Source organism: Magnolia sinica, chromosome 2, assembly GCF_029962835.1.
Source record: "Magnolia sinica isolate HGM2019 chromosome 2, MsV1, whole genome shotgun sequence".
Lineage (NCBI taxonomy): Eukaryota > Viridiplantae > Streptophyta > Magnoliopsida > Magnoliales > Magnoliaceae > Magnolia > Magnolia sinica.
Genome location: NC_080574.1, coordinates 1,632,681 through 1,647,091, shown reverse-complemented (window position 1 = coordinate 1,647,091; position 14,411 = coordinate 1,632,681). Strand labels below are relative to the sequence as shown.

At 41.4% G+C, this 14,411-nt stretch overlaps 1 protein-coding gene across 1 annotated transcript; it reads right to left on the bottom strand.

The window, feature by feature from the left end:
- Positions 1-1,463: 1,463 nt before the first annotated feature.
- Positions 1,464-11,546, bottom strand: LOC131231412 (aquaporin NIP2-1-like). Its single transcript, XM_058227586.1, has 5 exons — positions 11,423-11,546; positions 10,438-10,662; positions 5,638-5,832; positions 5,162-5,223; positions 1,464-1,816 (listed from the first exon to the last, which is right to left on the bottom strand). Exons 1-5 carry the CDS (start codon positions 11,537-11,539, stop codon positions 1,561-1,563), a joined length of 855 nt encoding a protein of 284 aa, XP_058083569.1. The 5' UTR covers positions 11,540-11,546; the 3' UTR covers positions 1,464-1,560.
- Between the last annotated feature and the right edge of the window lie 2,865 nt (positions 11,547-14,411).

The following is a 14,411-nucleotide window of genomic DNA, read 5'->3' as shown; positions in this document are numbered from 1 at the left end:
TTAGGCATTCGAGGGGGTCCACCCTGCTATAGCCAAGGTCTTCTTTGTCCTTTTTTTTTTTTGTGGTTGCTGTTGTTGTTGTTACAAGTAGTCAACAGTTCAATAAGAGTTAATAGAATTTCTGCATCAACACATCATATGTAATGTTTCTTATATTTACTGTCAATTGGAGTTGAGAAATGCCGGGTGATCTTGCCCAGCTCATTGATAAGCTGCAGAGATGGGTTAGATTTTATTTTATTTTTCTTAACACACGCACCTGACACGCACCTGACACACGCGGTAGTAGGATTTCACCACATATGGGTTTCGAACCCAAGACCTAGTGTCGAAACTCCTTGGAGTCTACCACTGAGGCAAGGACTGGAACCCAATGGATGGGTAGATTGAGTTGGTCAACCCGGGCCCAAACCATTTACATAAACCTGAGCCTGACCTAGTGGCCATTTAGCCTGGCCCCACTCAGATCAAAAGCAGGTCCCGTTGATTGACCTGTCCCGTTGCATCCGGGTTGCCTATTCTCTTGGGCTCAACTTCAAAATAAAATAAAATCCCATGGGTGTGTCCTGAAAAGATGGTCAAAGAGACTGGTCCGTATCGAAGGAAGATAGCTCAGCGATCAAACGGGTGAAAGATTCGAATGTGGGTTTCGGTTGTCTCCATCCACAGCATGTAAGCAGTTTGAAAATTCTAACGTTAATCATGTGGTGTAATAATCAAAGATATAAATAATCTCAGTCAATTTGAAAAGCTATAGAAAATATGTAACTTGATTGCACGTCATAATGTCTTCATTTGGATCCGTCGCCCTTGCAAGTAGGCCCGTAGTGGGCCAGGTTGGCATTTACACTTCTATGTACTGGTGTAAATGGGCCCAGGCAAATAAAATCTTGAATATTGGGCTAGTCTGACCTTTCAAATCTATGTAAATCAAACCAGGCCCAATTTTATTTATGGGGAGAACTGATTACCTACACGTGCACTAACTTACAATGCAGGCATATCTTTCCCGTTAGCAAACCACTTGTGTAGGACATTTGTAGATCTGGTAGGTTTTGATGAAGATTACTTAGCACAAAAATCAGGCCAGTCCAGACATCAGTCAGGAATTAATGGTTAACAGACAGTCTAAATCAACAAACAGGCATGGCCCATCTAATGAGCGGATCAGCTTGATTTTTGAGATGAGTGATCTTCATGATGGGGCTACTGTTTTCATGGCACGGATGTTCTACACAAGGTGGTATGTTGGTAAGAAAGATAAGATAGAATGACAAGTTGTCCATCCATCTTTATACTTAGCTTTGAAGCCCACGACCGTCCGACTGGACTTTTGCTTAGCTCTTAGCCCATGTCAGTATGAGTGGGGCCCACCCAATCTACAGCCACACATTAGTGCAAATCACAAAGATGTGGCCCATCCTAGACACCAATAAAAAAGAGAGCATGGGGCCCACTTGAGAGAGAGAAAGAGAGAGCTACTTCTGTAAACAAAGTAACTTACACACAAACTCATCAAGCATTAGGAAAATTACAGGCTCATAGCTTAGCGTTCTGAAATCATGGGCCATCGGAAAAGTCCATATCGGCAACTGGTGTTTCGCTGCTCCGTACACGACGGACATTGCGTGCAGATGATCGTGTTGGGATTGCGTGCAGATGCTTTTCCGGCACACGTATTAGATGGTAGGACCACGCCCCGAGCGACGTCCCTATGACGGGACCCACAATGTACACCCATATCCCATGGTATATCCTGCTTGCAATTGCTGGGCCTAAAGTCCTTGCCGGGTTCATCGATCCTCCTGAGATTGGCCTAAGATGACTCGATTCCGGATTAATCATCATGTTTCCAAATATTCATAATTTTTCTTATTCTAGGATGTGTTTGGTTGCACCAAATATTACAAAAATTTATTAATCATGAAATTTCATGATGTTTGGTGCAACCTAAGAACCCTTAAATTGTGTGGTCATTTATTTGATTTATTTGAGTTGCTTCTTCTAGAGAAATTGGTTTCATTTATGGCATGTGCTAATATGTGTGTTCGAGATCCAGGAGACCCACCATGCCCTTTGGGTGGACCAAATATCAAGCTGGTCGAATTACCAGGTGGGCCACCCGGTATGTTGACTATGGATCATGTTTTTTTTTTTTTCCATCATCCACTTATTTATACACGTGGCCCATCTGATGACCACGACCAATCTAAATTTCAGAAAACGTGCCACCTGATAATTGCATATGGAGTCTGGCACCAAATCCAACTTGTTAATATCCACATTTGGACATGGGGGTTGGTTGGGTCCAATTCAGAGATAAGCTGGTTCGGGTCAGATTTATGTCAGGTTTGCAGTAAGAGGTGAAGGGGTTTTCCTCCTCAGTTCAGAGGAGAGGTAGTGCATCCCCTTGTAAAACAGATGTCTTTTACCGAGCCGCTCGACCGGTCGAGTGGGCCGCTTGACTCGAAGTCCAGCGGCTTGATTTTTTTTGGTGCTCGACCAGTCGAGAACCCGGCTCGACTAGTCAAGGGTTACGTAGATTCAATCCGGATCTTGTGTGGACTATGTAAATTTGAAGCGGTTTTCGCAGAGGTGTGGAAAGGAGTTTCCTAAACTATAAATAAGAGTCCCTAGAGCTATTTTAAGGCATGCTAAGACTTTCTATTTCACGTCCAAGGTGAGAGAGAAAAAAAAAAAGAGGAAGAGAGAGAGGAAGCTTGTGGAAGGGAAGATTCTGCTCCTAAAGGTGATCTACTGCGCAGTCGACGTCTCAGCGCTTCTACGTCCTCGTGATCGGTGAGTTTTCTCGGTTTTCGTTATTATCTTATTGTTCATCCACTCCTATGTGAGTGAAGAAGGTTTGATCTAAGTGGTGTGTGCTTGTGATCGGTTGTAACGTTCTACTTCATAGTGAATTGTTGCTTTTGACGAAGTCTCGTGGTTTTTACCTCTTTGAAGGTTTTTCATGTAAAATCCCTTGTGTCATCTGGTTTATGCTTTGATTTATTTCATTGCTTTATTATATCTTATAATTTTGGTGTTTTTGGGAGGCGAGATTCTAAGATTTTTGTGCAACGCTCCCAACAAGAGGAACCTGACCTTATCCATTATCTTCGGGGTTGTCCTTCGACCAGGCTATATGGGCCATAGCATGTGAATTTGGAGGTTTTAGGCATTATTCGGAGGTTTCCTAGGTTTTGGCCCACTTCAGGCTTGGATCAACTTGATTTTTCTGATCTAAAGTGAACATGAGGGGGTTAACACGATGTACGGAGATGATTAGATGAATACGTAGCGTCGGCCCGGCAATTGCTCAGTGCTACCACAAGTGGTGGTACCGTGAACCAATTTTAAATACCTAGGCAAGATATTTTTCAGTGCGTTCTAGCTTTTTATCTCTACAAACGGGCGATGTTTCAGTTACTGAAATGTGGATGTGATGGGACTTTCTGTATTAGGAAAGATATAATTCTATATGTATTTTTTTCATTTTATGTTTAGATTTGATTAGGATATGACTTCATTAGATTATGATTAATCTAATGAAATCATATCTTGGCCAAATCTAGATATAAAAAGGAAAAGAAATATATATAAAAATGGAAAATCAAATCTTTCCTAATATTCTGCCTACCATGCACTAAAAATCAACAAGAATTGAAGATCCTAGATAGAGAATATTTGGTCTTCATGGGAACCATTGTTTTTAGGGCGTGGATGGCTCATAAATGGATCCAAAATATCCCAATTTTGGATTACTGAAAAATGGGCCCTACCAGTAACCAATTGAAAGACCAAACGGTATTGTATATTCTCTTGGTCCCACCTATAGTGGGGCTGTCAATGGGTACCTGGATCCTCAGTACCTGGTGGACCAGCCCACATGAGTCCAGTTCCCATTTAAGAAAGTGGGTCAGATATGGTCTTACCCTTTGGACCTGTTAAAAGTTGTGTCTATTCAGGTTTGAGTCGGGTCTACTTGATGGCCCTGATTTAGGTTGGGTCAAGTTGGGTCTAGTCAACTCTACCTACGTCCAATTAGTTTTAAAAGTAACAAGACATTTATTTAATATATATATATATATTTTTCTAGCAATAGGAAAAAAAGCTTAGCCGCACACATGTAAGAGAGCCCGTTTAAACGCAATGCATATTTCAGAGTGACACACGTGTGTGATCTAATACTTCCATCGGATGGGTGTGACCACATAAATACTCTTTATTTTTCTGGAACCTAACTCATAATACCTGACTGGTAACCAGACCCAAATGGGTCTGGGTCGAAATCTTCAGGAACTTGACCTAGCCCAGCAATGCCCAAACCTAGCTTGGATATGGGTACTATAAGACCCAACTCAAACTTGGTTAGCTTGGATGAAGGTACTGTAGGACCCAACGTTAACCAGAACCATTGACTGCCCTAGATAGAGATGGTCCTGATTACCTAAAATGTTAAGGATTGGGTACAGATTGTGACAAGATGGGAATGAGGTCAGGTCTATTTTTGGGTGGTTCGAAACCATCCAACTGGGTTTGAGGTAGGCTGGGTCAACTTTGAGACGATTAAAACGCAAACCAATTAAATGAGTTTTGTGATAAACCCATCCTGACCATTTTCATGCCTAATATCAGACATACCGTTCGGGAAACTCATAAATGGGGTGACAGTAGGTTGGTTTGGCATGTGGGTCAATTGGTCCAACCCACTAATGAGGAAAGTTCTGGCCACACTAAATAGGTACTGGGTTAGGCTCGTGTTAGAAATGTGGTCTCTTAAAGTAGATGGGTTAACCTAACCTGCCCTGACCATATAGGTTATGGAGGGACTGGGTTGGACGACCCAGCCAGACCAGCCCAAAAACAAGGGCAAGCTAATAAAAGATAAGGGTACACATACATAAGATGTATGCATACGTGGGATAAGTATACCTTTAGCCTGATACTTCATTCTTAAGCCTGGGTTGGGTCATGCCTGGCAGGTCAGGTCAGGTCGAGTCTGATCCATTTACAATTAAATACGGCGGCTAAGATTGCGGTCGGGGTTGATTATTTTTAATTGGGTTGAGTCGTGTCATGGAGTAATGGGTAATGGGTTGGGTTAGGTGAAGGGAATTTTTGTTATTTAAGAGAAAAAAGTCACTCTATTAGTTGGGCTTACCCGGCGAAGAGCGAAGTTATGCAAACTGCAGAACCAACGGCGATCCCTGCAAGCTCACCCACCTGTTTTCAAACGAGTAAAACATAGAATATAGTCATGCAATATCAAAAATTAAAAATTGAAATTTTTTATATGTTAGGTAGAAAGACTCGTGGTCTAAAAACTCTACGCCACTGGACCAGAATTCACGAAAACTCGATCTGGTCATGACTTGGTCAGAGCTCGAGAAAACTCTAGAAAGCTCATCTGCTCATGACTTGGTCGAAACTCGAAAAAACTCTTAAATAAGCTCGAAAATACTCGGAATAACTCAGATTTGACTGGGCACAACTGAGCATGATTTGTATATTATTTATATTTATAAATATTTAATAGTAGTCAGAAAAACTCGGATAAGTTATCGAGAAACTCGACTCAACTAGGTGTTTTTAAACTATGGAAAGACTAAACAAGCCCTTAGAGTTTAAGGAAATTACGGCTTTGGTATCGGTCGCAACTGCACACGTGACAAACATCATGTTAAACGTTACGACTATCTCCATCACCAGTGCTTGAGCATCTGTTCCAGAAGGAGTTGTGGTCCCCAAATCCCTTATGGGTTCCAGCAGCTCGCGAAGTATAAACGATGCAATCAATGATCCTGATATCTGAGCGATCATATAGAAAGGTACCTGCCACAAATGAAAGAAAATTAATCAGCATTTATTTCTCCGTACCCATGTGTGGCACTCGTGAAATGTCCGGTCCCTTTGGGGCCCACCACCAAAATCACCCGGTACTGATTTAGACCATTGATATCCGTTGGTTTCGATGATGTGGCCTGCCTGATTGATGGGCCAGTACGTCTGTGTCCAGAACTCGTACAATGGGGAACGGTCACATGTGTACAAACGTATGGTCATTACCATACCATACGTTTCGACACCTGCGATGTGTATGGTGAAACCCAAAAAAAATAAATCGCTCAAACTGAAACTCAGGTGGGCCACAGCACAGGTCACAGGTTGAGATGGGATGCTGAGGCAGGGAAGGACGTGAGTTCTAGCAGAGTCTTTCTCACGGGGATAACTGTATAGAAGCTACCTAACCTCTCTCACAGGGATTCGAATCCCAAGGATCAAACTATCAGAATTCGCAACTTGCTATGAATAATAAACTTACTATTTATAGACGGTCTGATTTGGTTTACGCAACTTGGGCTTGGGTTTGCGAGATACGCCTGATTTAAGGGCTGGTGGTTTGGATCACTTTGGTCATCAACCAGGCCTTTTTTGATCGATCTTGGCCATGAAACTGTCCACGACCCATTCTACATCAGATGCTCACCATTGATTTCAGTGAGGCCTACCATGGTGTGTATACAAAATCCAGGCCATCCAAACGCTTCATCTTTCCTGCATGAAGGGTCAGAACAGATATGAAGATATTCAGCAATCCACCGTGGGCCCCGATCAGAATCAAGGGTGGGGATTCTCTCCCACCTTGTTCCCCTTGCTGTGCCAACCAAAGTTTTGGATACAGCTGATTTTCAGGTTCTTGGGGTAGCCTTAGAGTAGCACATGAATGACGGACCCACATCTTCCCGGTACCACTGGAGCGCACCTCTTTAAATAAAAGTTGAGATTGCAGAAATCAACCTAAAGGTTGGCAGCTATAAGCCTATAACTGTATGGCCCACTTACAACATACAACATGGTCATATCCAACTAGCGAGGGACAGACGTTTTTATCTGCCGATCCCATGCCCGGACACACGGCCCACCCAATGTTAGCCCAAGCACACTAAATAATGAATTGGACGGCTGTGGTGATATCTAGGAGGATGAGAAATCATGGTGATCCATCTTATTTTTTATTCTATATTTTATAGTTTTCGGCTTGGTAAAGATTCTGTAGATACTTTTCGTGGTGAAGTTAATAAAATGAAAAGGCTAGCCTAACTAGAGTTAGGTAACTAGAGTTAGGTACAAGGGACGTGCCTACCACGTGATTCATCCCATGCATTTGGGAACACGGACCGGACTTGGGATTGGGTCAGACACTGGTCGAGCGAACCGCCGCTGAAAAGGCGTGTTGACATATAATGGATTGTTAGGATCTAATCTTCCTTTTCTTATTTTCAATCATCTTTTATAAATGACACAAATACACTTTAATAAAACCGCTGGATCAACGTTTGATTTAGATAGTGAGGCCAGCTGTTGGATGTGCCACAACCTATAAATCGTGCCAGCCACAAATTTATAACAATGTCTATGCAACCATGCCTTATGTGGATGTCGAATAAAATCTCAGATTGAATGGATAGAAACACTCGACCATCGGCCCATCCTTGTAAAGACTAAAGATTGGTTAGTATGATGGCGGCATATTCACCCATAAATTATATTGTTGGTACCATTAATTAAATAGGACCCGGGTATATATGGTCTCATCTAACTATCTATTTACATTATGATGATTGTGATTGTGCCGACGGGAGGGCAAAGAAGCGTGCTCGCTTGACTGAGATGGAAGGAGCTTCACGCCAAGCATGCCAATATGACCCACGTGTATGAGATCCATGCCATTGATCAGTGCAGGTGTATTGTTGAGCATGCACTAGCCCAGAGTTGTAAAAGGAAAGATGCGGATCGCTTGCCAAAGACTTTCTCAAGAACTTCCTGCAACAGGAAGCTAGGTGGGGATCACTATGATGTTTGTGAAAAATCCACACCGTTCATCCGTTTTTTTTCCAGATATGAGGGCATGATCCAAACATGAGGCAGATCCAAAATTTAAGTCGGGTCCACAACAGGAAGTAATGAAGATTGAATGTTTGACCGATGAAACATTCATGAGGCCACATAAATTTTGGGTGAGGCTAATATTTCTGTGTTTTTAGTTCGTCCCAAGTATGAATGACAGATACACATCACTGTGGATCCACGGATGTTTCAATGAAAGGCATTTGCCTACTCACTTTGTCCTTCCATGCAAATCATTTATAGGTCCATGCCTTAACATTATATGGAAAATGGATGAACGGGTTGATTTCTCACAAACATCATGCCATCTAGCTTTCCGTGGCACGGATAAAATAAAAGCAGATGGCCGATATATATATATTGCACACGTGTATTGTGCCTTGCCTTGTTTCGGGTCTCAGTGCATAGTTAGAGTGCACCGTACTTGAAGCGAGCAGATTAGGTAAGACACCGGATCTACGAAGGTGTGTGGGACCCCTGTGGAGCCTACTGTGATGCATGTGACTTAAATCCACACTGTACAACCGTTTTGAAAGCTCATTTTAGGGTATGATCTGAAAAATGAAGTAGATCCAAATCTTATGCCGACCATGCCACAGGAAACAGTAGTGATTGAATCCCTACCATTAAAAACTTCATGGGGCCACTGAAATGTTTATTTGCCATCCAACAACCTGTTGAGAAGGTCACAAAGATCTGGATGAAGGGACCATACAAATATCAGCTTTATCCAAAGCTTCTATGGCCAACGAAAAGTTCTTAATAGCTGATTACCACGGTTTTCTGTATTATAGTCCACCTGAGATTTGGATCTACCCTAAAATGAGCTTTCGATGCAAACGTACCGTGGATGTAGTCACATACATCACAGTGGGCCAACAGTCAGGGTCCACCCACCTCGGTCGATCCAGGGCTCTCACCTAATCGACTAACGATAAAAGACCTAAACTTGGCACGTATGCTATGCCAACACGTGTGCCGAAAGTCTCCTTCCGTGCCGTGTGAGTCACCAATGCACTAACGCAGTATCTTTCACTCAGTCTACCACTTGAGCTATCGATCAGGGTGTGGGGAGTGTGATAATATTCTTGAAAACGGATTACGTGCTGGGTTACTCAGTAGGCTTTTATTGTATTGAGTAAACTCAGTTGGGCCCACCTTCAATATACGTGGTCTATCCACTTCGTCTATCTGGTTTTCCATCTAATTTAAGTGGTTGAGCCCAAAATTGAAGAATATCTAAAGATCAAGTGGATCACATCACAGGAAACAATGGGGATAATGATTTCCACCGATTGAAACCATGCTAGGCCCAAAAGTGATGTTTATTTGTCATCTAACCTGTTAATAAGATCATACAGACATAGATGAAAGGAAAACACAAATATAAGTTTGATCCAAGACTTCTGTAGCCCCTAAGAAATTTTCAATGCTATAAGTTCAATTCAACTGTTTCCTATGGTGTGGTCCATTGGAACATTAGATATGCTTCATTTTTTGGCTCAAGGTATAAAAATATCTGGTAAAATTGATGGACGGAGCGGATAAAATACATGGATGATGGTGGACCTCACAGGGTTTACTCAGTACGCTAAGCGAGGTGAGTTACTCACTACGCAATCCGCTTCCAGGATTACGACCAAAATATCCAATAATTACAGCATGCACAACCATCATATTCGAGGCACTTGTGGCAGGACCCGAAGATTCTCAGGTCAATCGGAGTTGGGCAGAGATCAGTCCGACGGCATCTTAGCAAATGTACGCACAACTTCACTTGTAGCAAGTGGGGCCATGGTTGGGTGATTCATTCCATTCCGACTAATGCTTCTACTTTTCAGAAAAAAAAAACCCAATATCAGGACTTTCTCACGTTGTTTTTGCATTTGCGTTCTTAACCGTCCAACCCTGGTCCAGGAATTAATAGTTTAAAAATATATTAACAAAGTTAATTAGATCCATAGTCTATCCATGGTGGGAGACGAATGACCAATGGTCTTGATTACAGAAAAATGGGCCCTACTTTCCTGAAATGGAAACCCACGCGTGCTGTACAGATTTTTTTTTTTTTTTTTTTTTTTTTTTAAAGCTTGTTAGTATACCCACTGTCAGATCACACTTGATTGTTATCAACCCCTCTGGGAATCGATGCCAAGACCTCCGTGTTGAAACGACGTATCGTGCACCACTATTTTGAAAGTGGTGAATGGCGGTGACTCATCCTTTACATATCGGGCATTCATCATGGATATCCAGACCATCCAAATTGTGGGACACACTGTGGATGAGGCAAACCTCTAAAAGGAGATTAATTGAGCAAACCTAACCGTCCAATTGATGGCTATAAAATGGATGGTTAAAACTTAAATAATAAGTGGTCCTAATTCCAAAGGCAGAATCAGATACCAACGATTATCTTTTCATTGTTATGTTCCATCCAAAGTCTATCAGCGATTTGGACGGTGAGGACTTAATTACAATCTAAGTACATGATGTGATACTTCCTCATGAATACGGATAGACGCGTACCTGTTTCCAAGGGAAGTGCCGGATAGCGGCAAAGGCAAACGTAACCGCAGGATTCATGTGCGCACCCGAGATGTGGCCCACTGCGTAAATCATGACCGTCACAATAAGCCCACCTGCAATCGATGGTCCCGGCTTTGGAATTGATTGTTCGTTGTTTAAATTCAATGCAGCCGAACCACAAGTCACAAATACCAGTAAAAACGTTGCTATTATCTCTGCAATAATCTGCAAAAAAAAAAAAAAAGTACATGAGCCAAATTCACCTACACGTGCATGAGATCAGATACGTTCATCTGATGGACCTAACCAGGATTGTCTGTACCCCAAAAAAAAAAACCCAGTAAATTGGATCGTTCTGATATAAATCAGATGAGTAACATTCCTCCATTATAATGCTTAGGAAATCCTGATCAGTGTTTTTGAGTTGGCGTTGATCTATAGTAAGGACCAATAGATGAACAGCTCAGATCATGTATTTAATTTCTGTATAGAGTGGAAAATAAGAAAATAATCTTCCTCACACCGGATCATTTCTAAAAAGAAAGGAAAGTCAAATAAAACAATGATATATAGTAATTAGAAGATTGCAATTCCTTGATGAAAGAAAGAAGACCCTTGATGCAAACTAACAAATCATTCTATCTAATTACAAAATTTCAAACTCTTTAATTAGGGTGTGTTTGGTTGCACCAAATATCAGTTCTTGATGAGTTGGCGAATTTTAACGGTCTTCGTTCTCTTCTTCTAAATCGTGAGGTGCGCTTAGACTATCTCCGTTCTGACGCTTGTTGCTTTGCAGACATCTCTATGGCATCTCTTAATAGATATTTGGTGCAACCAAACGTGTCTCAAGAAAGAAAAAAGTTGCATTCAATGCAAAAGAAAAGAAACTCATAAAACCAAACTAACATATAAATAGAAAGAAAAGAGAAGAAGTGGGAAATGTTGGAGAGATAAGAAGATGGCCAAAAGAGAAAAGGAAAACCTTTTTGGGAAAGCTAGGTGGGTAATGCTGCTGGTAGAGTCTCAAGATGTATCCGAGCTTTGGATTTTCGGATGAATTTCCATCTTGTGAGATGTCATGGATCTGGTTTCTGTTCATCGAAGCCATTCTCAAAATGAAAACTCTCTCTCTCTCTCTCTCAAGGACAAAATTGTATTTGCAAACTGCAATGCAGGAGCGGGCTACTTATAATGAAAAATCTCTCTCTCTCTCTCTCTCTCTCTCTCTCTCTCTCTCTACTTTTATTTGACATCAGTATCACTAAAATGGTAGGCTCCAATATGAAAATCATTCTTCTCGGGAATCAGACTGATCCACTAACTAAGTGGGCCACAAGTGTATGTTGAGTCAGCCGCCCCACGTCTGTCGATTTATTTCAAAGTGTCGCCCACCTGATGAACCGAACGGCCTGATTTTGTCCCGCGTGATTTTCATTGTGGCTAGCCTACCTTTTCCACGGTACTGATTTCCTTTACAAGTGGCACTCTGGCCTAAAAGATGGCAGGTACCTCAAGCTGTGGTACATTATCTGTAACTTGTGAGTTCTCCCGGGCGTGGCTTCGTTGGATCCCGGGATCCATCGAGCGAAATCGGATTAGCTTCTGCACCGCATGTAGAAGAGCCTGGCAGTACTTGAGTCCAACGGTACAAATTATGGAAAAAAGTTCAAAGTTCATTTATCATATCTACACCTTCCATCCATTTCATGAAATCATTTTTGGGCATGTGCTGAAAAAATGAATCATATCCAAAGCTCAAGTGGACCACATCACACATAGCAGTAGAGATAATAATTTCCACCGTTAAAATATTTGTAGGGCCCACCATAATTTTTTCTCCATCTAATTTGTTCATAAAGTGACACAAACATGGATGAAGTGAAAACAAATATAACACATACAAAACTTCTGTAACCTCCGAGAAAGCTTCAATGATAGACGTTCAATCTCTCACAATTTTATTCAATGTGGTCAACTTGATATCTGGATCTATCTTATTTTTGAACTCAACCCTTAGAATGGTTTGAAAAAATAGGCAGACGGTTTGGATATAACATGTACTTCATATTGGGCCCACAAAACTTACCCCAGCCAATCCTCTCGCGGAGTATATGTGTCCGGATAGCCCAAAGTCTCGATAGTTGCCTATAAGCCTTCCGGTCGAAAAACAACGTGGATGAAGACGTGTAGGTGCACTATTACGTGGTGGGGATTGCAATTTTCCATGAATTTCTCATTCGTCACTCAACGATGAAACTTTGCACCCCGGCCAATCCGCTCCCCGCCCCGAGGGGACGCGGATTAGGTACTGACAGGTTGAGTAGCGAGTCCGCTAACGGAGTGACGTCACTAAGTTCTATGGGCCCCACTATGATGTATGTGTTGTATCCACACCGTCCATCCACTTTTAGATATCATTTTAGGGCATGAGCCAAAGAATGAATTAGATAAAAATCTGTTGGAGACCCCACCACAAAAAACAGTGGGGAGAGTGATTCCCACCGTTGAAACTATCCTAAGGCCCACTGTGATGTTTATTTCAAATCCAACCTGTTCAAAAGTTCAAAAAGACATGGAAAAAAGTAAAAACACAAATATCAGCTTTGATCTAAAGCTTTTGTGGCCTTCAGAAGTTTTTAATGGTGGACGTCACTGTCCCCACTGTTTTCTGTGTTGGGGTCCACTGGAGCTTTGGATTCAAATCATATTTTTGGATATTGCCCTAAATTGATCTCTACAAATGGATGGAAGGCGTGGATACAAAACATACATAATGGTGGGGCCCACGGAACTTGGTGACGTCACTTCAGTAGCTACATGATCCCAGAAATAAAGTAGAACACACCACTGAAAACAGTGGTGCTTAACCATCAGAAGCTTATTTGTGCGATCCCTTCATCCACGTCTTTATGACCTTATCAACAGGTTCGATGGGAAATAAACGTTCAGGTGGCCCTAAGAAGTTTTTAATGGTGGGTATTCAATCACCAACGTATCCTGTGGTGTGGTCCATCTAAGGTTTGGATCTACTTTGTTTTTGGGATGATGCCCTAAAATGAGCTTTTGAAACTGCTGGACAGCGTGGATTTAAGTAACATACGTCATGGTGGCCCCCACTATCCAGGGATCCACTGAAGCCGCACCCCCTTCTCCCCATGCCAGGGAGTTTTGGTTGCAGGAATCTGCACCACGTGACAAAAATTACCGTCATCATAGGAGTTCCCTTTTCTTGCATGGGCCCAGTACCATTTATTTATAAATAATATTTAATCCATCCAAGATTCCACTGCCATAAATATTGAAAGCCTAAATCGGATTGCCTATTGAGCTACGAAGTTCACTCTCACCGTACCGAGTAAATTCAGTCGGGTCCAGCTTGAATGTGCGTGGCCTATCCACGCCTAATTTAAGTGGTTAGGTGGATTATACTGATCATTTACCTCTAAGTGTAAAGGTTCGTAAGTAATATCCTGTGAATACAGGGTCGATCCCACATGGATATAAATTGCGAGAAGGAAAAACTCAAATGCAAAACCAACTGAATAATAAAAACTAAACTTATGATTTGAATTTGAAAATTTTGAATGGATATAATTTAATTGAATTAAAATAACACCCAAGCTTCAAAATTCCACATATACGTTAATGTTCCAAAATTATAATGACTTGGACAATACAACTAGTATCTGAGTATTATAGTGAGCCTAATCAGAAAATAAAACAGCTTAAATATTTTAATAAGTGAAATAAAATATTAGAAAATTATGAATTTGCACCATTGACATATATTTTCAAGCGCCAGTGATTTTAAGAATTCAATATCAATGAGATAATGAAAATAAAAAAAATATAATAGGTTGAGAACCTCTCGTATTTGAAAAATCTGATTGATTTAGGGTAAGCCTATCCATTAATGTGGATCTCATATGATGGAAACATATGGATCTCACAAGAGAATAAAAAAAAACTAA

What these genes read in the sequence shown, in the direction of transcription:
- LOC131231412 (XM_058227586.1), bottom strand. Translation starts at nt 11,539, where the DNA reads ATGAACAGAAACCAGATCCATGACATCTCACAAGATGGAAATTCATCC. An exon ending in GGCACTTCCCTTGGAAACAG is followed by an intron (nt 5,833 to 10,437) that starts GTACGCGTCTAT and finishes CATTTGTGGCAG; the next exon opens with GTACCTTTCTATATGATCGC. An exon ending in ATAACTTCGCTCTTCGCCGG is followed by an intron (nt 1,817 to 5,161) that starts GTAAGCCCAACT and finishes GAGTCATCTTAG; the next exon opens with GCCAATCTCAGGAGGATCGA.